The sequence below is a fragment of the Triturus cristatus genome, chromosome 9, assembly GCF_964204655.1.
Source record: "Triturus cristatus chromosome 9, aTriCri1.1, whole genome shotgun sequence".
Taxonomy (NCBI): domain Eukaryota; kingdom Metazoa; phylum Chordata; class Amphibia; order Caudata; family Salamandridae; genus Triturus; species Triturus cristatus.
This window is the reverse complement of record NC_140592.1, coordinates 760,473,874-760,500,295: the sequence shown is the minus strand read 5'-3', so window position 1 is coordinate 760,500,295 and position 26,422 is coordinate 760,473,874. Positions and strand designations below refer to the sequence as shown.

The following is a 26,422-nucleotide window of genomic DNA, read 5'->3' as shown; positions in this document are numbered from 1 at the left end:
TGGAGACCAAAGATCCTTGATCTCCAGATCCCCCAGATGAGAACCCCACCCTAAGGTAGAGGCATCCGATATCACCGTGGCCACCGATGGCGGTAGATGGAAGGGCTTTCCTTGAGACAGATTGCCCTCCACGCTCCACCAAGATAGATCCGCTGCACCTTCCCTGGAGATCCTGATCGACTCCCTGAGATCTCCATTGTGCTGATACCACTGCTTGCGGAGGCACCACTGGAGCGCCCTCATGTGCCAGCGTGCATGGCTGACCAACAGAATGCAGGAAGCGAACAGACCGAGGAGGCGAAGGACCTTCAGAACTGGAACAACCGCTCCATTGTGGAATAAAGGGACCATCTCCTGAATGTCGAGAATTCTTTGAGGAGGAGGAAATGCTCGACACACACTAGTGTCCAGTACCGCCTCTATGAACAGGTTGCGTTGAGAGGGCACCAGGTGAGATTTGGGCACATTATTCAAAAAACCCAAGTCGAATAACAGCTGAGATGTTACCTGCAGATGATGTTGCACCATCTCTGGGGACTCTGCCTTCAGAAGCCAGTCGTCCAGGTAGGGGAAAACTGGAATCCCCGACCTCCTGAGATGAGCAGCCACCACTGCCATCACCTTTGTGAAGACTCGAGGTGCAGTAGTAAGACCAAACGGGAGGACCGCAAACTGGTAATGTTGCGACCCAACCGTAAAACGGAGATACTTCCTGTGCGACTTCAGGATTGGGACATGGAAGTACGCGTCCTGCAAGTCGAGCGACACCATCCAGTCTCCTTGCTGCAACGCTTGAAGAACCTGCGCAAGGGTCAGCAACTTGAATTTCTCCTGTTTGAGGTAAAAGTTCAAGATTCTGAGATCCAGGATTGGACGCAATCTGCCGTCCTTTTTGGGAATCAGGAAATACCGGGAGTAGCATCCCTGACCCTTTTCCTGCTCCGGAACCACCTCAATCGCCCCTTTTTGAAACAAAGCCAGAACCTCCTTCTGTAAAAGGAGCAGATAATCCTCTGAGCAGTAACCTTGGCAAGGAGGGTAAGGGGGAGCAAACTCCCGAAAGGGAGGGGCGTACCCAGTCTCCACGAGGTTCAAAACCCAAAGGTCTGTTGTAACAGATTTCCAACCCCGCAGAAAGTGGGACACCCGACCCCCCACAGGTCTTACATGATCCGGGATGGGGGATCTAGGGCTGCTTCCCTGAAGCCTCATTGGGAGCAGAGGAGGAGGAAGAAGAGGGGTTACATCCAGAACCTCTCCGACCCATTTGTCTCCCTCTATAGGACCTATAGAGGGGATTCTGCTGTTGCTGCTGCTGAGGCTGTCGGAAGGAGCGAAATGAAGACCTTCCGAAACCCCTACATTTTTTAAACCAGATCCTTTAGCAGGTGCTTGCAGACCCAAAGATTTAGCAGTCACTCTACTGTCCTTGAATCTTTGAAGGGCGGAGTCAGCTCTTTCTCCAAATAACTTCTGTCCATCAAACGGAAAGTCCACCAATGTGGCCTGAACATCCGCGGAGAAGCCAGACGAACAGAGCCATGCCTGCCTTCTTGTGGCTATAGACAAGCCCATAATTCTCGCCACTGAATCTGCTGTATCAAGCCCCGATTGGATAACTTGTCTAGCAGCAGCTTGAGTATCTGCTACCACCTTCACGAAGGACGCCTTATTATCTGGCAGCTTAGGGGCTAAAGACTTCATTGAGTCCATTAATGCATGCACATAACGACCCAGCAAGCACGTGGCATTGGTAGACTTTAACGCCATACTTCCCGATGAAAAAGTCTTCTTAGCCGCCTGGTCAACCTTTTTGGAATCCCTATCAGCAGGACACTGAGGGAACGCCCCTGAAGCATGCTTTGAGCAGGACGCCTGCACAACCAGGCTCTCTGGAGACGGGTGTGTTGAAAGAAAATCCGGATCTCCAGGTGCCACCCTGTATCTTCTCGCCACCTGCCTGGAAACTGCCGGAGAAGAAAATGGTTTTCGCCAAACCTCCAATACAGGCTCCAAAATGGCCTCATTAAAAGGCAGCAAAGGCTCAGATGTTGAAGTGGGTGAATGCAACACCTCGGTCAATAGATTAGACTTATATTCCGCAGAGGGTAGCTGCAAGTCCAACAGTTCTGCGGCCTTTTTAATAACCACATGGTAGGGAGCCAATTCCTGTGGTGGAGAGGATCTAGACGAAGTATGCTCCCACTCAGGGGCCGTATCCAGGCCACTAGCCTCCTGTATCCCCTCAAACTCATCAGAGGATGTGTCCACTTCACCTTCCTCTACCTCCACTCTATACCTTCCTTCTTCCAATACCCTTTGGGCCTCCCTTCTTAATCGAATCCGTGGCGCCGGCGTCGTACACGGCGTCGGCGGAGCCAGAGGTGTCGGAGCCGGCGGCGCCGAGGGAGTCGGCAACGGCGTCGAGGAAGGCTCCGAAGAAGGTCTATCCTGACGAAGCCGAGATGGATCCCCAGACGGCGCCGGAAAGTGCCACGAAGGCGCCATCGGCAGAAAGGACATAAAGGGGGCCTGAGCGTAATGCTGCGGCACCCCTAACGTATATGCCATAGGACCCACGGGACCAGTCGGTGCACCGGATGGGAAGGTAGCCCGATTAAAGATTCCATACATGGCATTTAAAAAATGCGAAGAATCAGCACCTGGAACCGGGAACTGTGGATAAGGTGTCGAACCTGTATCCTTCTGCGGAGTACCTGGCAGCGGCGCCGCAGTGTCCTCCACCGGAGCCGCAGAATCCTCAGTCACTGGAGGAGGCTCTTCCCTTTGTTCCTGACTACCATTAGAACCAGGCGACTCCATTGGAACCGGAGACGACGCCGGTGCCGACGCCGGGGACTGCGCCGGGGACTGCGCCGGTGATCACGCTGGAGTCCGCTTCGGCGAAGGAGATCCTCCTGGAGACTTAGAAGGAGAAGGTGACAAGTCCTTACTTCGACGTCGTCGAGGCGAAGCCGATGTCGATCTCCTGTTCTTTGAGGACCGACGTCGAGAAGAATGTTTTCTTTTTTTATAATGTTTCTTCGACTTCGATGACCTCGAAGTCGACGACTCCGGCCTAGACTTCTCCTTCTTTCTCCCTCTCTTCTCCTTTCCGATCTTAGCCATAAACAGCTTAGCCTTCCTCTCCATCAATGCCTTCGGATTCATCCTCCTACAGCATACACAATCTTCAACATCGTGGTCAGACGAAAGGCACCACAAGCAATCCTCATGGGGGTCCGTCATCGACATATGGCCCCCACATTCCCTGCAGGGCTTAAAGCCCGACTTCCTCGTCGAAGACATTACAGATTTTACGAACAGTAACACCTAACAACTACAAAGTAGCAGGAGAGTACTGGAAAAACCATTGCGCGTCGACGGCGCGGAAAAAAGGGAACGGACGTAATCACGCCGACGTGGTTCTCTTATGGCTCCGGTGACGTCATATGGAGTCGCGAGCGGAGCCGATGCATTATTTATGACGTCGTCGGCGTGGAATGCTGGGGAAAAAAGTTCAGTGGAATGCTGGCGCAGGGGATATTCACAAGGTGAGGAATCCATTGGCAGATGTATCCATCAGAAATGGAATTATACAAAAACCTCTGATCTTTACATCTGCCAAAGAGTCAGATATATAAAATGTTTGAGGACTAAAATGGGCCTATATTGAATGCTGACAAAAAAGGTTTACAAGGGGTTACTAGCCACTTGAATAACTGTCAAATTAACAACTGTGTCGCAGATTACGGAATCACCCTACCTCTAGGAAGCTGTGACACCATAAAATGAGGCAACTAAAAGAAACAAATGAGAATTTTGCCAGGTCGTGGTGCTTTAAGACTCAACATCGCTGTTTGTCTAAAAATAACTTTAAGGACAGCATGAACAATGCTGAAACCACAATACACTCAGGATAGCCACAATGTCACTGGAGCCAATGGCAACAACCTAGAGACCTACTTATTCGGATTAACAACACAAAGTTGTCATTTGGTTTTAAATCTATGCACTAGAGCACAATCAACAATGTCTTGGTGAAAGTTTGAGCCATTGCGAGTCTTGCTCCACTATGTGGCCAGGGTCACAGTGACCCTGACAGTAGCCTATGATCTACTAGGGAAGATCATAGAACATAAAATAGGATTGAGAGAGACAGTGCTAAACTGGTTCAAATCCTTCCTGAAAGATAGATCACAGTTAATAAAACAGTGAACCTACACATCTCAACCAGGGACGGTAGTCTACAATGTGCCTCAGGGCTCCATGATCTCACCGATTCGGTCATCGATAAACAATATCCACACCCTACAAGGCCTTTTAAGGACAAAATAGAACTGGATAAAAGCACATTGCCCTGAATTGAACCCGAAAGCTGGTTTTTGCTACTATCCCAGAAATCTAACAATAAAGTCAACCCTCTTTGATCCCGGAACCGAGTTCAGCTTTTTCACCCCAATACCTAATTCAACAGTCAAATAGCTAGGATTCACTGTGGACACCTCACTCACTATGAGTCACTATGAGTGTAATCTTCCAACTTCCATCTCCATCAGCTCAAGAAAATAAAACACCTACTTTCCTATGAGCAACTAAGAACAGTAGACCATCCCCTCACAATATCCAGAATAGACTACCGACATCCAGCTATTTCCTCTTACAGCTGTTTTCCACTCCACAGTGCACTATCACTATGGAGAAAAACAAGGTAGACTAAATCTTTCCTATCATGAGGGCACCTCATGGACTTCCACTAGAGGTAAGAATTAAGTTAAAAATATGTTGTCTCATCTACAATGCCCTACACCAAGGTGCACCTGGTTAACTAGCAGACCTCTTATCCATTTCAGGACTATCTAGAAATAAAGAGTTCTCTCATCCTGGAAACACCAAAATTCATATCCTTCTTTTTTAGGAACTACTGCTAGCTCCTGGAATTCACTGCCTCTTCGTCTGAGAACAGCACAGAACATTCTGTTGCTGCAAGGAAGCCTGCAGACCCACCTCTTCGGGACCTACTTTGAAGCTCAAGATCACATGATGTCCTCAATGCCTTATGTCGTGGTTCAGACTAACCCTCTCTTTTGCAAGATCTGATCACTACTTTGACCCAGGAACTCATATAACAGATACTTATATTCAGAACTGGGCATAAATACCAGCTCTATATACGTTTGGTGGTAAATATTGACGTTCAATGCATCCTCATGTTCCTTGTTCCCCCTTTCTTTCCTCCCCTTACCTCCCCAGTGTGCCCGCTTTTACTACAATTCTTATATGCATATTCCTTGCTGTTCTTTGTAAAGCGCCTTAATATTTGTATGGTGCAATAGCACAAAAAAGAACTTTTAAATATATAGATAAGGTTACACCAGGTGCTGTAAAAACTGCTTCTTACACAATCCAAGGCTCACTGAGCCCCGGATGCTCTACAGCAAGGTATGATACATCACACCAGCTGACCAAACATCTCCTGATCACCTTCAGTCCATATCCAAAGAACACAAATAATAAAAAAAATTAGCTTTACCTTCAACTTTGGGCTTGACTTCTGCGACCCGCTCAGCAAACTTCTTTTTGAAGTAAAGGGACTGAAGCCTTTGCTGATAATGATTTATTCTGGAGAAAAAGACAGATAGATAAATTAAGGATTATTTGGAACGCTGGTGCATTACAGAACTCTGTTCTCAAGACAAACAGTTCTGCAGTACAGATGTAGCTCTCTGTGCTGAAGCCATCACAGTGGAAAAACATTTTTGGCAGAAGTAAACCAGAAAAATGAATTCCTCTCAAGAGTCTCAAAATATTTAAATTGACACATCAGGTTACGAAAATAAATTACTGGAACATGACAGCTCTGATATTGCAACATAAGGTGCTTTGACGGTGAAAATCTATACGTCAAAGAATGGTCTGGTCCTAACATGTGTGCAACTCATGTAACTCTAAAAAGTATTTCTGGGCTCTAGTTTGAAATGATCCATCACAAAGCTTGTCCGGATGTTAGCCACATGGACACCATTCACTTTAATGTGCATATTACTGGTATGCAATAAGCGAGGCAGTTGTAAACCCTATTACTTAAAATGCCTTTGTAACACACTAAATGGATTAGGAAACTAAACAGATTAACTTTACATAATCACGGACGTTCTACACTTAAAAGGATCATAAAATCAGATTAAAACCATCAAAGTAACTTTGTTACATTGTCTGGCAGGATATCACAAGTAAAAACTGTGAAAATACAATGCTGTAATAGATAAATTATAAAAATATGTACTTGGTCATGTGCAACCTGTCTTCAAGCTTTGATGGATACTGGGGCTCACCCAATATCGGAATGAGGCGCTGAGATCATAAAACAGATGCACAGTACTAGGTGCCAAATGGCCCACAAACCCTAGATTAAGATTAACTGCTCTTGAGAGATCAATGAATAAGGAGTAACCCTCAATATATGAATCCATTCTTCATTGTTAATACCTAAGGTACTCAACAATACTCCTCCATCTGTTGTCATTCAAATGAATGTATTTATAGTACTGGTCCAGGAAAGCAGAAAGCAATCCAAAACAAAACCTGGTATCTGTGCTCAGTAAGTTAACTGTCATTCCAAATGATCCTTCTATGTCCCAAAACTTTCATAAATTCATGCTCTTGCCCCGCTAAGGCCCTCGTTAGGGGTCACGCAAAGTGGTATACCTGGGGGAGATACCACCCTACACGATTCTCAGTTTTACGAGGTGCATTAATGCACAGCAAAAAAACACACACACAAAAAAACGAGTTTTCATGTACATTGTTCTCCTGATGAAAGCAAACACAGTCTGGGTACAGAAATTGCATGCATTACTGAACTTCACGATAACAGGTATGACGTTATTCTCCCATTCTGTGGCTTATGATGGCCAGTAAGTGCTGTGAAGATATTGGCTTGAAATAGTAGCTCCAGACCCAATATCACCTCCTCCGGTTACCTGCCGATCTCGGAATTAGGGCTAAAGTGCCTTACCTTCAACTTAAGCAGTCATTTAAAAACATATTAATCACTTACTACTTTGCACTTGATATCTAAAATGATATGGAAATTAACAGTTCCTTTTCATATTTATTCATTGTTTAATCCTGCCTATGAATAAAAGTTTTTAAAAATGCTATCTGTAAGGAACACATTTGCTCCAGTCAGAACTGAAACACCTTTGCTGTAATTTCATACTTTGCCTCTAAATTCACAAGCTTTTGAAAGCCAACACTGTCTTTCACTCCTCCAGGACCCTCACTGGTAAACAGAGTGACTAGGTAATCAGTAATGGTTCCTGGTCAATACATGGGAGGCATCCATTTAGTTAAAAATGCACCTATTTAATTGTTTTTCTTGTATTTGTGCACACATTCTCGGCTAGGCTTGTGTAACTTAACAACACTTGGAGTGGAAAAATAACTTCTCCCTCCTGTGCATTCTAAGCCATATAGTTGCGCTTCAACCGTAAGAAGCCAGTTACATGCAAGAATGATTTTGGAGCTTGAATCTCTTCTACTCTCACCTGTTGTGCATTATTCTCTATCTAACAGTGGGGTCCAGAGGTCTGCATTTAGAAACATTTTCTGTTGGGGTCTACTTAGATTATGTGACTCCTTCTGATATCAACCACAACCCCAAAATGCTCCCTAACGACACAGCTGGTGGGTTCAAGAGTGCATCGAGACAGATCCCAAGAAGTTGTCGAGAGAAAGACAAAGAAAATAAGGTGCCTATAGGCTACGCAACTGATAAAACGCTTGTTAATTGAATATTAGAATGCTTATGATTTCCCTGTGGCATGATCAATTTAAATGAAAGGTGCACAGAATGTTTGAAAAAACAACTATTTCTGAAATTGGCAAAACCTTGTTTTAACATTTTATAATTGCTAGACAATGAAACCAACTATTTTTCAAGTACATACGATAAAAAGAGCTATCCGTGTGTTAATGGGCTTACTGTGAAATCTTTCATTCAGTCCGGTTTTGGATGGGCTATTTATTACTCTGTTAATGAACTCTGGGTGATCTCCACGTTCTCAATCCTACTTGCATCAAGTAACCTACTGAATAGCCAGTGGCTCTACCCTCGGGGAAGGGGGTGGGAGTGAAGAAAGACCTGCAGAGCTTTTTCTCTCAATCACATGCCTCATTTATCTAAGAGAACATGGGCCTCCTTGAGACCATCACTCAGACTAGGACGTCACAATATAGTAAAGGGGAATGCTTGATTCACTGCAGGCTGCTGCTTTGCAGCAGCAGGGTTTAAAGTGTTTGCCTATTTATTGGCACAATATCCCCATTCTCTTACAATGAAAATGAGACATGCTGTTCTCATTTATGTCAAGTCTGTGCTAGACTGGAGACAAGATACTAGAACATAAAGCGCTAGTTTCCCATCTGGCTTTCAAGTCCAGGTGATTTTTTGGTCTTCCATACCGTAAGTGGCCGGTGCTTGGAGTCAGTGGTCAATAAGAGACCAGATCTTCTTGCACCTAATAAATGCATGGTCAGGCTTCTTTTAAAAACATTTTTTTTTTAAGTTAAAATCAACATCTCTAAAGACTGTCCAGCTCAAGCGCTCTCTACTGTGAACTAAGCGTTTGGTGTCCTGCCTGTCCTCAGTACATTAACAACAATCTCTAGGCTTGTGCAAGCACAAGACAATCAGGAGAACAGACTCTGAGAAGACACAATGTGATTAACTACCAAGAAGTACCTTCGAGTTGCGTTCTACTACGAAATGTTTATCCCTGGAAATCAGTTGACTGCTTGACAGTCACTGCGGGATCTGGAGCAGTCATCAGTGATCACCGTGTTCTGTCGTATATATTTAATCAAATAAACTATTCAATAAGGTTTTGGACTCCTGACCGTGCTATTCATAACATAACACTTCACCCACCCAAAACCTTTACTCTCAAGTTTTACTTATTCACTGCAGAACTCCTGCCAAGTGCAGGCACAACCTCAGCATGCTAGGCTGACATCGGCCTCATTACAGAATCTAAATTCTAAAGATTAAAATTTGTAATAATTCAGAACATCGGCTACACTCACTTCAATCATAAGACTGGTAAATTCAATTGGGAACATTTTTACATATTGATTGCTCATTTTCACAAAATGTTTGTATTTAGCTTATCAATTTTTACTTTTTTTAAAATCCTGGTTTGACTTTGAAGTTTTTTATCGTTTTACTGCACTGTGATTTGAGTTGTTACCTTGCTCCTTGACACCTCTGAAAGAGTAAATCTTGAGCTTGCCATGCACCAAGCAAAAGGGTACTTCTGGGAGACTCTGAAATGCCTCTAGATTAAGATGATTCAGGAAAAATATGGTATACAAGTATCCCGGCACTCAAAAGTAATATCCTGTTCTTTTCTATGTGCAACCGTTATAAGCAAACTGCATTCAATTTGTGTTAATATGTCACTGAGATGGATTTATACAAAAAATGTTTCTTTTTAATTTAAGAAGACATTGTGTAAAACATCACTGCTTTCCAACAAGACCATAAAGACCCATTGTCCCTAGACATGCATAACATTAAGGAGACGATTTGTAAAGGGTATTTGCAGCTTTACAGTCTTGATCCGAATGCACAACAGCCGACACGTGTTTCGTCACACCAAGTGACTTCAACAAGGCTTTCAAAAAGTATTTTTATTCTCCTGTAACTATAACGTTCTTATTGTTCCAAGATGATTTACCCAGCATGGTCCAAAAGCGACCGACATTTTCCTAGTTTAATAGCGATGTCCGCCTATTACACGAGTTATAGCAGAAATCTACCCACACAGGTACTTCCAAAAGTATGTAACATAGATCTCGGTTTGTATGTCTGTTTTTTAATATGTAGCGTACTGTAGCAGAGCCCAAAGAACAGGATCCATAATGTGTCTGCCCCTTATTGTAATCTCTTCATTCCATAATTCAATTTACAAAGGTATACGTGGCCCTGCAAAATTAAAAAAAAAGATATTTAAACAAGCTTTAATGAAACTGCCATATTTGAATTCCCGACAGGCTATAGTAGGCCCCCCCTTACTCAGTGGCGGCTCCTCTATAGGGGCGTTTGGGGGTCGCCCCACTGCTTTCTCGCAGTGCGAGAAGCAGATACATAAAATGGTAAGAACTACCATTTTATGTTTCTGCTTCTCGCACTGCGAGAAAGCAGAAGTGCCTGGTTGGGGGCGGGAGCATGGGCGGTCGTGCTCGAGGGTGGGGGGGGGGGGGGGGGGGGGGAGTGGCTTACCCACTGTTGTGGATACTGACTGTTTGGTCGGCCCCTGGAGCCGACCAAACAGTCAGTACCCACAACCTTGGGTAAGCCACTCCCCCCCTGCCCTCGAGAACGACTGCCCATTCTTCCTTTTTAGGTCTCGGCTAGCGAAGGCTGCGCTTGCGCAGTCTCGCTCGCGAGATTTAATGACTTGGAGAAGAGGGGCTTGAACCCGCCCCTCTTCTCTCCTCTTCTCCATCGGCTGGCCTCTTAAATGCTGGCCAGCCATTGGAGAAGAGGTTTGTCTCGCAAAACAGGCCCGTCCTTTTCGGATTCGGGGGCGTTTTTTTTCGATACTTTTCGCTGGGCGTGTTTTTCTCTCCTCCAGCCAATGGCAAGAGGAGAGAAAAAGAAAAACAAGCCCCCGAATCCGAAACCGCCGCTGCCTTTCTCCGAGGCATTTCTGCTTCACATCGGAGAAAGGCAGTGGTGTCTGCACAGAGCGGGTGCTAGCCAGAAGCTTCTGGCATGGTGTCTGCACAGAGCGGGTGCTAGCCAGAAGCTTCTGGCATCGTACAGTGCTGCAGATGGCCCGGAAACGACACGGTCACTGTAGTGGTCCGGACCTACTCGGACACCGAGAGCAGGGCAAGCAGCGGAGCCGGGATTTATGAGCTCACTCGTGCGGGAGAAGCTGCGAGCGGCATCCAACCCGACCCTGCCTGTATGCCAAATATATGATTTTGACGCTGTTCTCCGTCCCATGTGTGTTCGAGCCCTTTAATTGGACATGCCTCTGGGTGGTGCCACAGAAAGGGGGGCACTGCCACCTTATGGGGGACCCGCTTGAGGTGGCGGTGCCCCCACCTGAAAATATATTGATGTTCCTCTGCAGTGAAGGTGCGGCTGGATGTACTAAAACGGGTCCGAATACTTACAGAATGGGGCGGGGCAGTCAGCCATATTTAGCGCTTGTGGGGAAGACATTTACCGTAAACCGAGGCCTGGACACAGGAGAGCTGTTGACGCGTGTGCCACACAGGCCTGGCACTGTCCTCCGCACTGAGGCGGCTTGTACTGCGCACAAGGCGCCCTCACACTCGGGCCTGCTGCCCGGAGAGCCATTAACTCATTAAAGCGGCGGCTCAGATTGCGGTGAGTTCGCGCATGCGCCGTCTGGTTGTTCTCAGGGCCGGCACAAGTCTATATTTAGGGCGGAAACTCAGCGACTGAAGCAATCTCTTTCAGCCCGGCCTGTCTTCATACAGTAAGTGCTCAGTGTACACACTTGTGTAAATGTCAGGCGCGAAAGCTGCTGGGAGGAGCAGATGTTGAAAGGGCACCTTTCCAGGAAAGAAATGTTAGGGGACGCAGATGGACTTTCACAAAATAACAAGAAAAACACTCAAGTGTGTCTATAATTCTATATATAGCCCACTCACCCTCTCCGCAGTCCATGAGCGCTTCAGGCCTCATAGCACTGCCTTCTCCCGCACCCTCATTCTTAAAACTAACATATGCTTTTCCCGAATTGTACAGCATTGTGTAATACTCACTTTATAAAAAGTCCAAACGGTACGGCATTGACATCAAAGGTGTCCTGATATGTAAAACATGCCACGTTACCTTACCATTTTTAGATAGCACTGCATTCCCATTAGTATCGCCTCACAGCGCTGTAGGGCTTGGGAGAACCCTCACGCCTGTCTCTTCTCTCACTAGTAACAATACACCAGTGACACACCATGGACCTGTTCCGCCAGGGCAGGTCCTCCCTAAACCGGAACACAAACAACCCAGGACTGGCCCAGTTGGAGCTGGGCGGTTCCCATTGGAGCAGGGTCGAGGCTGATCTGCATTCGACTGGGTCCAAACTGTGTAAAATAACGATGGATTGGGGTGCGGCCCCAGTAATTACCAGTGGCTGAAATCCTTTCAACCATTTCACCCAATCCTTTTTATGGATACTTAACAGTCATGTTATCAGAAACAATTTCAGCAATTATACACAGCTACTCTATTGTCAAAATGTAGATTTCAGAGAAGTGGTTACAGTAGCATTGCAACCATGACATCACAGCTACTCTGTTACAACTATGACATCAGAGTAGAGCTGTCATTGGTAGCCGTACATTCATGACATCACAGCAGCACTGTTACAACAACTATGACATCAGAGCAGTGCTGTCATCGGTAGCCATGCATTCATGACATCACAGCTGCTCTGTTACAACAACTATGACAGGTATTTAAACTCACAGACCTCAAGTGTGAGACCTCTGACAGGCGCGAACAACCTGCAGTTTCGCTACTTCCTGGCCTCTGGACAAAAGACTGCGTAATTGCATTGGCTTCTGGGATTGAACGGCGGCTAATATTTGTTTGGGCTGTGTTTCCATGGCAACCAGTGCACTTTCTATTAATTAGACGGTTTATTTCCGGCATATTTCTGATACCTTCTTTGCTTTTTTTAATCACCGGTAATTTCAGGTTGTCAAGAAGAAACTTGCATAGACCTGGAATGAAGACGTGTGATGTCTTTTGAAAATACACTACAGTACAATGCACACTTCTTGTGCTGGACTTACAGCTAGAGTCTGTCATTAATAATAATGCACTCTTAATTTCCTCATGCTTTTCGGCGTAGCGGTGGTATTCAGTTTTCATAAAAGCAGGAGGCATGCACATGTACAGGGGTCTTTCAGAGAGGCGTGGTCGATGTAATTAAGGGCGTGGCTTAAAACATTTAAGTGAAAAAAATCTGTGCTTAGCATAGTGTGCTTCCCGACTAGTATTTTGTCTCTTTTTTAATTGTATCTAGATATATAATACAACATGTAACTTACACCTACAACAAGCCATGACTATTGGCTTTGTCAATGGTTGTTAGTTGCATAAGATAAATAACGAACAACTATGGCTTCGTTGTATAAAATGTTGAAAATGCTTCAGTTCTGAAAGGATGAGGCTGTGGAAGAACTATAACAAGTCTCTTTGATGTTACATCACAGACAGTGAAGGATGTTCCTGCTGCAGAGTTATGATTTTGTTTCACCCTGATGGTGAGGGCAAACATGGAGAGCCCGATAGCTTCGCCTCAGCATCTACTTTTTAAAACTACTTGTGCTGACCACCGGCAGGACCAGGCCCAATTAAAGCCCTGCGCTTAGTACAGTTATTGGCAGCGGAACACATAGGCCAATCTGTATTCTTAAAGCTGAAGAGGTGACCTGCTCAGGGTGTGATCTTTGCGATGGAGGCTCAATGTAATTGTTAAAAGAGTGTAATTGTTAAAATAATGTCATGAGCAATGCCAATAGCTCTAACTTTAACAATGCCGAGACCATTGCATTGTAAATGCTTGTTCTCTATGCAAGAGAAAGTGGCGCGGATGGGGCGCTCTCCCCGGTGCCTCGCCAATCACAACGCTGCCATTGCAGCGTTGTGATTGGCTCCCGTGTTAAATCGCGGCCAGCGGCATCTTGACTCTAATCCACCGGCCGCGACTGATAGATATGGTGTGACTATCCGTTCCTGTTGTCACACAGAGTCAGCAGCAGAGCCGGGAGTTGGGTAGATGTGCTGTGATCATCCTTTCCTCAGGTCACACGGCGAGCCGGCGGCAGAGCCGAAAGCCGTACATAGGCTGAAGATTGTACTTTCAATGGCCCAGAACAGCACGCTAGTTGTCTCACCCTGAACCTGGAGCATTTTGGATTACTGTCCGGGCCCTCCAAGCTCTGTCCTGCCAGCCACGAACCGAAGTGCCGGCCTGAGCCGCTCTGCCGCAGGAGTTACCACAGATAAGAGAGATTAACGGTCCGGGCCTTCCGAGTTCAAAGAAGACAAGCCACGGAGCCAGCGCAGTTAAAATGCACCTCTAGGCGACCCCTCTGGCTCATCCTGCAAATAAAAGTAAGTAGGTTTTATTTCAGTTAGGGAACGTTTATTGTGCTGCATAATTTGTTTTAAATAAAGGAGTGTGCAAAGTTTGAGTAAATGAAAGTTAATTGACTGTTCATGTTATTTCTACATAGCCTCCTTTCAAGGGTAAGTCGCCTCTCCTGTCCTACCAGCCAGCCTTTCCCAGGTGATTAGTCTCTTCCATGGCCTCTGCTACCTCCAGCAGAGGTCATCGCATAATACAGAGAAGTGAAATGGGCTAATTAAAAAAATTAATAGGCCTGGTCAGCGTGAAAAATAGATGCATTATTCTTTTATAACCAAAGGAAACAGGAATCCCATATTTAAATAAACATAACTAAGCACTTGGCGTGTGTATTCTGTAATAAAATAAGAAGCGTGAGTAAGTGGCTAAGGTTTTTAACTCATCGTGTTTATGGTCATTGAACAGGAGCCCATCTACTACTACGTGTTTGTGAGGTAGTGTCGTGATTTAGGTGAGCATGACCTCTCCAGTATAGATTTGTGGCTGACGCAGTATTTTGAGCTTGGTTTGCGAGTATGCAACATGTTTGAAATGTGTGCAAAGAAAGCTTTAAGTGTATGTACATGTAGTTGGATTTGCTATCAGGTTAAGTGTGTCTTTGTGTGAGTTTCGGGCTGGCACAATGCATAAACATTTGAATATATTCGATGTGTAGGTTTCTGTAAATGTGCGCAACTGGTCAATATGCAAATGTAAAGGGTGCCTGGAAGGTATTGACTTTAATTGATGGAATACATTGAAGCGTCCTAATACACCTTCATTCTTTTGGAGTGGTATTGTAAGGCGCTACTAGTACCAGCTAAACTGTTAAGTGTTTGCTTTTAAAAGACCGTTAAAAAAAAAACTGCACTACGTACTATCCGCAAAAAAATCTATATTTTGGTAACACTTTATCTTAAACATTTTGGGGCATTTTGTAGCTATCTATTTTATACTGAGTGTAATGCAAGTTTAAAATAATGACTTACATGGTCACAGTGCTTACTGTCGCAGACTGGAACCTTGTACCACTAAACATATACAAGTCACTATTCTCCACAGCACCAACCAGAACTCCTCTTATGCCGATCGGGCTCACTCGCCACTATTCGCTCATCACAACTTTTGCGCCCTACCAGTTTCAAATGTCACCAGCCACCACTGCCCTTCCTCCATGCAGGAATCCAACAGCGTAGGCTCTGCAGTACGTGTCCGATGCAGTACGTGTCCGACGTCTCGCCCCATCGAACACGTACTGCAGAGCCTACGCCGTTGGATTCCTGCATGGAGTAGGGGGCCTACTATACCCTGTCGGGAATTAAAATATGGCAGTTTCATTAAAGTTTGCTTAAATATCCTTTAAAATTTTGCAAGGCCACGTATACCTTGGTAAATTGAATTATGGAATGAAGAGATTACAATAAGGGGCGAACACATTATGGATCCTGTTCTTTGGGCTCTGCTACAGTACGCTACATATTAAAAAACAGACATACAAATAGAGATCTATGTTACATACTTTTGGAAGTACCTGTGTGGGTAGATTTCTGATATCATAACTTGTGTAATAGGCAGATATTGCTATTAAACTAGGAAAATATCAGTCGCTTTGGGACCATGCTGGGTAAATCATCTTGGAACAATAAGAACGTTATAGTTACAGGAGAATAAATATACTTTTTGAAAGCCTTGAGGAAGTTACTTGGTGTGACGAAACACGTGTCGGCTGTTGTGCATTCGGATCAAGACTGTAAAGCTGCAAATACCCTTTACAAATCGTCTCCTTAAATGTTATGCATGTCTAGGGACAATGGGTCTTTATGGTCTTGTTTGAAAAAAGTGATGTTTTACACAATGTCTTCTTAAATTAAAAAGAAACATTTTTTGTATAAATCCATCTCTGTTTATTGCCAGTGACATAGTAACACAAATTGAATGCAGTTTGCTTAGAACGGTCGCACATAGAAAAAAACAGGATATTACTTTTGAGTTCCGGGATACTTGTATACCATATTGCTTCACATAGTGACTGTTCGCAGGATCTGTGTATTTGTGCACCTAAGGTAGTATGGTGCATTTGTTTTCCTGAGTGGCTCCACAACAAATTCCTCTTTTGTCTTTGATGAACTAGGAAAACTATAAATAAAAAAAATAAAAATAAAAATATCCCGATTGCCCATTCTGATTATATATTGTTTTCTGAGGTGCGATCCGCTATACATTACTACCACTCTTGTCTTTTTATGATTCAGGCACATAACCACCACCACACATCACAGTCTTTGGCCATTCTTCCCAATCACCCTGTAAAGAGGATTGTGGACGTGATCGTTTTTATATCTCTAGATATCTTTACATCCAATAAACAATGTTCTTTTGTTAATGCTACATTGAAGAGTTGCTCTTTTACAGGCTTCATCTATGGATGTAGAGTGTGTCAGGGAGCTGCGGGGAGAGTAGCATTAGGGTTATGCAAAGACTTTATTTCAACCACCAAGCTTAGCAAATTTCCTAGTGTTTGGTCTTTGTGACTACTGAGCAGTTTCCGGTTTTACTTTTACTTGAGGTAATTTTCATAGCAAGAAAATGTTACTTTTAATCACACTCACCTCAGACGGAAAATGTATGCTCAATTAGATCTTATGCAGAATTATTTTGTTTATTGTTAACAAAGTATAAAGGCAACTTTCTGGAACAGTTAGCCAGTAAGTTCTAAGCAAGTTTTTCTTTGCTTGGCAAAAAAAGTTTCAAGGGTGAGGGTATGGATGAGGCAAGTGGGTTGTTCTCATTTGCTTTTCTATTTAATTGAGTTGAAGGAGGTGTTCTCATAAATAGGAAAAAAAGTGATGAGAACTAGCTCATTTATCAAATGCTGAGTCTGCGTTACCCATAGGAAAATATTATTGCTTTACAAGTGACACTGCCAGAGGGAAGGAAGCACCAAGATTCCCAACGGGTCACACTGCTGCAAAAAAGAGTTAGAAAGACAGGAGCAGAAAATAGTAGGATAAGAAATATATATCAAATACTATGGTAAATAGCCACAAAGGCCCAAGATTTCAGCAGAACATACATTGTAGAAGTGAAACACCTTGAATTTGGTAGTAGAAAAATGTAAGAAACCCTTGAGAAGTGGCTTTCCTGAGATGACTTACGGAAATAAATATTGACTACACAGGAGAATTAAGATGAAAACAAATTTAGGAACTGTAAGAAATCGGGAATAATTCACGAAGTCCGGAGGAAAACAAAAAAGATAGAGCTCAGATGCGGTATTATGGACAAAAGCATGGGGTACTCAGTTACCCATATTAACAATTTTGGACAGCAGATATGTTTAACACATTGGAAGCCCAACTATTTCAAAAGTAAGACCAAAGGTATTACTTTCAATTTTTGCAGTCTTTCTGTAGCACAGAAATACAGACGAAGAGGAACTTGGCACACACAATCAAAAAACATTCTGATATGGTTGTTACTGATCAATTCACCAAATATATGTACGGAGGTAAAAGTAAGAAAAAATCAAAATGAATAAAAATGAATCACCGTAGAAAAATAAAAATCTTTTCCACAGAGCTTAAATTGTCAACAGCAATGTATGTATGACCAGTCTTCCTCATTTGCTAAAAAAAAAAAGAAAAAAAAAAAGAAAAACAAAAAAAACCGAAGCGCGGATGGGAAGGAAATTAAAGGATACAGAGTACTACCCACCGGAAAGTGTTGGGCATCCATGCACTCCGCTGTATAAAGACATTTATTCAGATTACTGTTCCCATCATAGCAGCTGGAGTAGTCCTATACAATCACAGATATGTATGAGAAAGACTGAATCCTCACACATGAATTTGAAAACTTGCTCTACTTACGCAGTGCTTTATGTGAACAGTCACTCATTAGGGTTGAGGCCACACAAAAAGCAAGCATTTGCAATGCAATCTGTCTCGCATTTTTGAAATGCGAGAGCTATTGGGGGCCAACAATGAGGAATTACCACTGGGAACACAGACAGCTGCAGCACTGCCTAGAGGACTTAAAATGTGGAATTACTGACAGGACCAGAGAAGCAGTTAGCAGCACTGCCTCGACGCTTAAAATTAGTAATTACCGACGGGACCAGCGAGGCAGCTAGCAGCACTGCCTGGAGGTCTAAAAATGAGGAATTACTACTGGGACCAAAGAAGCAGCAGCAGCACTGTTTAGAGGACTAAGAATGAGGAAGTCTCACTGGGACCAGAAAACCAGCTAGCAGCACTGTCTAGAGGACTATGAATGAGGAATTACAACTGGGACCAGAGACAGCCAGCAGCAACTGCCTAGAGGACTAAGAATGAGGAATTACCACTATGAACAGAGACAGAGCTGCAGCACTGCCTAGGGGACTTAGAACCGAGGGAATACGACTAGCAGCACTGTCTAAAGGACTTAGAATGAGGAATTACTGGTGGGACCAGAGAAGCAACACTGCCTAGATGACTAAGAATAAGGAATTACCACTGTGACCAGAGACACAGCTGCAGCAATGCCCAGAGGATTTAGAACAAGAAATTACAGATGAGACCAGAGAAGCAGCTAGCAGCACTGTCTAGATGATTTTGAATGAGGAATTATCACTGGAGACCAGAGGAGCGTTAACAGCACCGTCTAAAGGACTTAGAATGAGGAATTAGCGATGGGACCAGAGTAACAGCTAGCAGCACTGTCTAGAGGACTTAGAATGAGGAGTTACCACTGGCATCAGAGAAGAAGCAAGCAGCGCTATCTAGAGGACTTAGAATGAGGAATTACGGACGGGACCAGAGTAGCAGCTACCAGCACTGTGTAGTGGACTTAGAATGAGGTATTATCATGGGAGCACTAGAGTGCACAAACAGAAAGCAGAAAATATAAATTCACTCAGCTCCTAGATAAGCTAAGTACAAGGCTGCATCCGGAATAAGCGTATTGCATACATGCTAAACAAATCCAAAAATAAGGGAACATTATGAGAACAACAATGGAATCTGTAAAGAAAATAAACATGACACAAACTGTGTCCACATTTACAAAATGTGAAGAGTTAATAAATGTTTGTCATCAGCTTTGAATTAGCACGTGAAATTTGTTTTGAATAAAACGGAAAGAAAGGATTTTATCTACAAAAAGTGCAAGCTATTCTAAATGTTAGTCAAAACAGTGGCATTAGCGTTTTATACACCGGGCACATCGCGCATAGGGTTATGTAACTAAAGAGACCAAAAGAAGGAATATGCTACTTACCAGTATGCATCTGTTCTTGGCATGTAGAGCTGCAGAGTCACACACTGAGGATAAGATCGCCATCTGGTGTTGGGCTCGGATGATTGCAGGTTGTTGTTGTCTTCGGAGAAGCCTTTGGTCACGAGGTTGGTGACTCCTCCCCTGGACAACAGTGCGCATGGGCATCCACTCCATCGGCAGATTGTTTTTCGCCATGTTGGGAAAAGATGGAGTATATAGAAAAGAAAGAAAGGATGTCCATGTGTAATGTCTAAGTAAGACGGATGCTGGAACAGATACAGGTCCCGGGGAGGCGGGCGGGCGTGTGTGACTCTGCAGCTCTACATGCCAAGAACAGATGCATACTGGTAAGTAGCATATTCCGTTCGAGGCATATGAGCTGCAGATCACACACTGAGGATAGATTATACAGCAGTGCTCCCCTTAGCGGTGGTCGCCTGTATCCGTTGCAGCAGTTTGAAATAAAGTTTTTAGGACAGCCTGGCCCACGGAGGCCTGTTGTTTGGCCTGCACGTCAACACAATAGTGTTTAGTGAAGGTATGCGTGGTAGACCATGTGGCTGCCTTGCAAATGTCTTCTAAGGGAATATTGCCTAAGAAGGCCATAGAAGCCCCTATTTTACGCGTGGAGTGCGCCCTAGGGGGAACTGTGAGTGTACGTTTAGCCTTGAGGTAGCATATTTGGATGCATTTAACTATCCACCTGGCTATCCCTGATTTGGAGATTGGGTTGCCTTTGTGTGGTGGCGCGAAAGCAACAAAGAGTTGTTTTGTCTTTCGAAAAGGTTTTGTTCTGTCGATGTAATAAAGCAATGCTCTTTTAACATCTAAGGTATGTAGGGCCCTTTCAGCTACCGAGTCTGGATTTGGGAAAAAGACCGGTAATTCTACTGATTGGTTAAGGTGGAAAGGGGAAATCACTTTTGGAAGAAATTTAGGGTTTGTCCTAAGAACCACTTTGTTACGGTGTAGTTGTAAGAAAGGTTCTTCAAGTGTAAGGGCTTGTATTTCACTTACTCTGCGCAGGGAAGTGATTGCGATAAGGAAGGCTACCTTCCATGTTAGGAATTGCAATTCACATTTGTGCATAGGTTCAAATGGGGGGCCCATGAGTCTTGTTAGGACCACATTGAGATTCCACACTGGGGCAGGTGGCAATCTTGGGGGAAGAATCCTTTTGAGACCTTCCATAAACGCTTTGATGGCTGGTACCTTAAAAAGGGACAGGTGTTGCCTATTTTGCAAGTAGGCTGCCAAGGCTGCTAGGTGTAATCGTATAGAGGAATACGCTAGATTGCATCTTTGCAAGTGTAGTAGATAGCAAATGATGTTTTGGATGGAAGCATCCAATGGATGTATGTCATTATTAGCGCAGTAGATGGCAAATCGTTTCCATTTAGCGGCATAACACGCTCTAGTAGTAGGGCGTCTGGCTTCTTTTATGATATTCATACAGTCTGGAGGGAGATTGAGGTAACCGAACTCTAAGACCTCAGGAGCCAGATCGCTAGGTTCAGTGTTTGAGGATCTGGGTGTCTGATTTCTCCATGGTTCTGGGTTAACAGATCCGGGGAGAGGCGTAGCTTTTGATGTGGAACTAAAGATAGTTCCAGAAGTGTGGTGAACCACGGTTGACGTGCCCAAGTGGGAGCCACTAGTATTAGTGTTAGTGACTGTTGTTTCAGTTTGCGTACCACAAATGGAACTAGTGGGAGAGGCGGAAAGGCGTACGCAAATCTGCCTGACCAGTTCATCCATAGGGCATTGCCCTTCGACTGTGGGTGTGGAAACCTGGCGGCGAAGGTTGGGCATTTTGTGTTTTCGGGAGTGGCGAACAGGTCTATGTCTGGTTGTCCCCACTTCTGGAAGAAGGGGAGTAGAACCTTGGGGTGTAGTTCCCATTCGTGGATCTGTTGTGTGTGGCGACTTAGGAGGTCGGCCACTTGGTTGTGGATCCCTGGGAGATGTTCTGCTAACAGGTAGATGTTTTGGGGAATTGCCCATCTCCAGATTTGCTGTGCCAGTTGGGACAGTTGGAGAGAGTGTGTCCCTCCCTGTTTCTGTATATAATACATTGTCGTCATGTTGTCTGTGCGTATGAGGACAGTTTTGTTCTTTAGGTGAATTTGAAAGGATTTTAGTGCTAGGAACACTGCTAAGAGTTCCAGGTGGTTGATGTGGAGCAGTTTCTGTTGACTGGTCCATCTGCCCTGAGTGGTATGGTGAAGGAGGTGGGCTCCCCACCCCGTGAGAGATGCGTCTGTAGTTAGCACAACTTGTGGAAGAGGCTCTAAGAACGGTCTCCCTTTGGACAGGTTGATGGTGTTCCACCATTTCAGTGATCGAAGTGAGCGACTGTCCACCAACACCAGATCGGTAAGTTGTCCGTGAGCTTGGTTCCACTGTTGTGCTAAGCATTCTTGTAAGGGACGCATTTGAAGTCGTGCGTGTGGGACTATGGAGATGCAGGACGCCATCATGCCTAGGAGCTGCATGAACACTCTTGCTGGAAGAGATGGATGAGTTTGAAATTGAGAGATGAGATTTTGTATACTGGCTATCCTGGCTGTGCTGGGATAGGCAATGGCTTTGGATGTATCTATGGTTGCTCCTAGATACTGATGTAAGTGGGAAGGTTGTAGGTGGGATTTGGGGTAGTTGATAGTGAATCCCAAATCGTGGAGAGTTTGAATCGTGCGATGAGTGTGGAGAACGCATTTTTGGTATGTATTGGCTTTTATGAGCCAATCGTCCAGATAGGGGAAGACATGGATCTGTTGTCTTCTGAGATGCGCTGCCACGACTGCTAGGCACTTGGTGAACACTCTGGGTGCTGTTGTTACTCCGAATGGGAGAACTGTAAATTGATAGTGTTGCCCATCTACCACAAATCGTAGATATTTTCTGTGAGCGGGATGCATAGGGATGTGAAAGTATGCGTCCTTGAGGTCCAATGTGGCGAGGAAGTCTCCCTGTTGTAAAAGTGGGAGGACTTGTTGGAGAGTGGTCATGTGAAAATGATCCGAATGTATATACTGGTTTAGTAGTCTGAGATCCAGTATGGGCCTTAGTGTTTTGTCCTTTTTGGGAATGAGGAAGTATAGAGAATATACCCCTTTTCCCTGATGTTGAAGGGGAACTGGTTCTATCGCATGTTTTTGTAACAGGGATTGAACTTCTTGTTTGAGGAGAGAGAGATGATGCGAGGACATTGGACGTTGTTTGGGCGGTATGTTTGGGGGGGATTGTATGAGTTCGAGGCAGTAGCCAGACTGGATAATTTGTCTTACCCACCTGTCTGTGGTGATGGAAGTCCAGACAGGCAGGAATTGTTGGAGTCGTCCCCCGACCGGAGTGGAATGGTCTGGGGGGAGTGGTGGCAAGTCACTGTTTGGTGGCTGGTGAGGTGCGGGTGTTGTTGTTATTGCCGCGTCCTCGACCTTTGTTATTGTTTCCCCTATAACCTCCCCGGAAGTAACCTCTGTTAGGGGATGTTTGTCCAGAATTTTTAAAGGTGGACGTGGTCTCAGTTGATGTGTTTTTGGAGCCTCCTCTATAAAAGGAGCGACGAAAGGAACCCCGGTTCTGTTGAGACTGCAGTGCTCCCATAGACTTGGCAGTTTCATTATCCTTTTTCATTTTTTCTAATGCAGTATCCACTGCAGGGCCAAATAGCTGCTCTTGGTTGAAAGGTTGAGCAAGAATTGCGGTTTGAACCTCCGGTTTAAAACCGGAAATACGGAGCCAGGCATGTCGTCTGAGTAAGACGCCAGTATTGACCGCTCTAGAAGCAGTGTCTGCTGCATCTAAGGCGCATTTAATGGAGGCATTAGATATTAATTTGCCTTCTTGGATGAGGTCAGAGGCCTGGGACTTAAAAGGTTCAGGCAGATGCTGCATAAGGTCCTCAAGTTGGTCATAATGCGCTCTATCATACCTGGCTAACAGGGCCTGGGTATTGGCAATACGCCAATGGTTAGCCGCCTGCGCGGCGACCCGTTTGCCCGAGGCTTCTAAAAGCTTAGACTCCTTGTCTGGGGGAGGCGTTTCTCCAGTTGTCTGAGAGTTAGCGCGCTTCCTGGCATTTGATACGACTAGGGAGTCTAAAGGGAGCTGGGCCTTAATGTATGCAGGGTCTTGCGGGGCTGGTCGGTACTTTTTTTCGATGCGTGGGTTGAGCACCCTAGCTCGAACAGGGTCCTTAAAGACTTCAGTAGCATGCTTTATAACCCCTTTGATCATGGGCAGTATGTGGACAGTCTTTTGTGACTGCTCAAAGGTATCAAGGAGGAAGTCCTCTTCAATGGCGTCTGTGTGCATTGTAACGCCGTGGAATGTTGCTGCCCTATTTATAAGTTGGCCGTACCCTAGGTGGTCATCAGGAGGGGAGGGCTTGGAAGGGTAGGTAGTGGGGTCAGGCATGTCAGGTATAGGATAAGACCAGTCATCCATGGGTGCTGGGTCTGGGAACGTAAAAGGGTCGTTTGGGTCAGCAGGATCATCAAATAAATCAGGGTCCGCCCCTCCCCCTAAGTCATCATTATCATCCTGTGGAGGAGGTGAATGATAGGGAGATGGTAAAGGTAAAGGTAAAGGAGAAGCAGGAGGAGGAGGGGGGGACGGGTTAGGAGGTAAAACAGGAGAGGAAGGACGAAGTGGTGAAGTAGCACAGTCCTTTTTCCGTATGGGAGCTGGGGGAGGTGTAGTGTCCAGCTTCCGCTTTTTATATGGGATGGCAGTCACATGTCCCGTTTTAGGATTGATGTAGATCCGCTTCTGAGTAGGATCTGGTCGAAAAAGATCATCTGGCTCCGAAGGTGGTATCTGTGACGTCCGCTTCGGGTCTTTATGAGCTTGTTTCGGCGGGGACGCAGTTTTCGGCTCCGATGATTTTTTCAGGTCCGATGGATTTTTCGGTGCCGACTGATTTTTCGGTGCCGACTGATTTTTCGGTGCCGACTGATTTTTCGGTGCCGACTGATTTTTCGGTGCCGACTGATTTTTCGGTGCCGACTGATTTTTCGGTGCCGACTGATTTTTCGGTGCCGACTGAGGTTTCGGTGCCGATTGATGTTTCGGTGCCGAATGAGTTTTCGGTGCCGATGGACTTTTAGGCATCGATGTTGAAGAACGTTTCGGTGCCGGTGGAGACTTCGGTGCCGAGGAACGTTTCTGTGCCGAAGGAGATTTCGGTCTTGGAGCCTGTTTCGGTGCCAACAATGAGTGTTTGGGTGCCGAGGGTGTTAAAGGCACAATTAGGTGAGGTTTGCTCGAGCCCGAGCCACCCACAGGCTTAGATGTCTTCGGAGCCGGGCCCGAGGGCGGGGCTTCTGAAGAGGATTTCCGGTCGCGACTGGGCCCAACTGGCGGAGTCTTGACCACTGCTTTTTTGGATGGGGCAGGGGCAGGGGGGGTGGTACTCACACGCTGCCCTGGAGTGATGAGGTCATCGGAATCGTCGGCTTCGGACACGATCTCGAGATCTTCGGTGTCGTCTTCGGGAACATCTTGAGCAAAGATGTCTTCCGGTTCTGGAGCTGGTTTGGCCATAATATGGCGTCGAGCTCTTCGGTCCCGGAGGGTCTTCTTCGAACGGAAAGCGGAACAAGCTGGACAGGTGGACTCGTTGTGTTCCGGCGACAGGCAGAGGTTGCAAACCTCGTGGTGGTCACTGTGGGGGAACTTCGCTCCACACTGGGGGCATTTTTTGAAGGGTGTCCTGTCCATCAGCCGCTTCCGGAACCGGTCCGAGTTGATGTCGACGTCGATGGAATACAAATCAAAGAGTTAAATCGATTGCTGGAAGTTTTCTGCTGGAGCGGAAAAAAGTTCATCCGAACCCAATGGCGGAAAAAAACAATCTGCCGATGGAGTGGATGCCCATGCGCACTGTTGTCCAGGGGAGGAGTCACCAACCTCGTGACCAAAGGCTTCTCCGAAGACAACAACAACCTGCAATCATCCGAGCCCAACACCAGATGGCGATCTTATCCTCAGTGTGTGATCTGCAGCTCATATGCCTCGAACACATTCTTCACAAGATGCTGCAGCCTGCACAAACATAAAATAGTGCACAAACACAAAGGGAAAAGGCTTTAGAGAAAGAATACACGTAATAGGCCAATACTCCAGGGGAGAAGCGAGACCTGAAAATGTGGGACAAATAAAGGCCATAAACCAAACAAAAGCAAGCTTTTACGAACGACACACATTTGAACGAATTGCCAGTGAGGGGCGGATTTAAAACCCACATACTGAACACAGCATGCCTCGCAGCGCATGCGCTGCCTAGGATTGACCGAAACAAATAGAGGGGTAGGGGAGGGTTGCTGGGGAGACTGTTTTAGAAATGTTAACCCAGCAAGTCAAGTGGTATAAGGGCCATGCATTGTATTTGATAGTTATTGAAATTTAATTGACAACGTTCTTCTATCTTACAGCAAGGCAACATATGAACTATAAACCAAATAATGAAAGAAGGAAAGGAAGGAAAAAACCCAGTAAATCGGCATTTTGGGAATTACATCTTTTTGGGGGGATAAAAATGCCTCTTAATTGTATATAGCGTTCAACTTCACACTAGGATAGTTAAATTATGAGAACGGCTTTGACAAGTTTTCAAATCTACTCAAGAGGTAGGATTAAGCCTGGTCATGCCGTTCTCGCTGATTTTCAGTGCGGGTGTTTGTCCCGCGCCGTAAAATCAGCCTGAACGTCATCGCACATAGCACAAGAGGGTGCTGCTTTTTAGGTCTCGCCTGACCCAGCGCATGCGCTGGTCTGGCAAGACATTTTGTGAGGGCTCCAAAAAGTATTACCAGGCCAGCCTAGAGGTACAATGCATGTGCACGGGCACGCGCGCCGCGCTTTACCGTGATTACTTTCACTTTCGCGGCCGCTGCGATCGCGATCACTTTCACTTCCGCTTGTTTCTTAATTTTCCAGGTTCTTTTGTTGCCCCAAATCTTTTCTTGATTCTTCCA

At 45.3% G+C, this 26,422-nt stretch overlaps 1 protein-coding gene across 8 annotated transcripts in view; it reads right to left on the bottom strand.

Moving 5' to 3' along the window:
• DAAM1 (dishevelled associated activator of morphogenesis 1) overlaps positions 1-26,422 on the bottom strand; it is a 579,575-nt gene that overhangs the window by 73,679 nt on the left and 479,474 nt on the right. For all 8 annotated transcript variants that reach the window (XM_085626090.1, XM_085626094.1, XM_085626087.1 and 5 more), the window contains one exon: positions 5,534-5,622. In XM_085626090.1, coding sequence (XP_085482216.1) covers positions 5,534-5,622 — 89 coding nt within the window. The remainder of the gene's footprint in view (positions 1-5,533; positions 5,623-26,422) is intronic.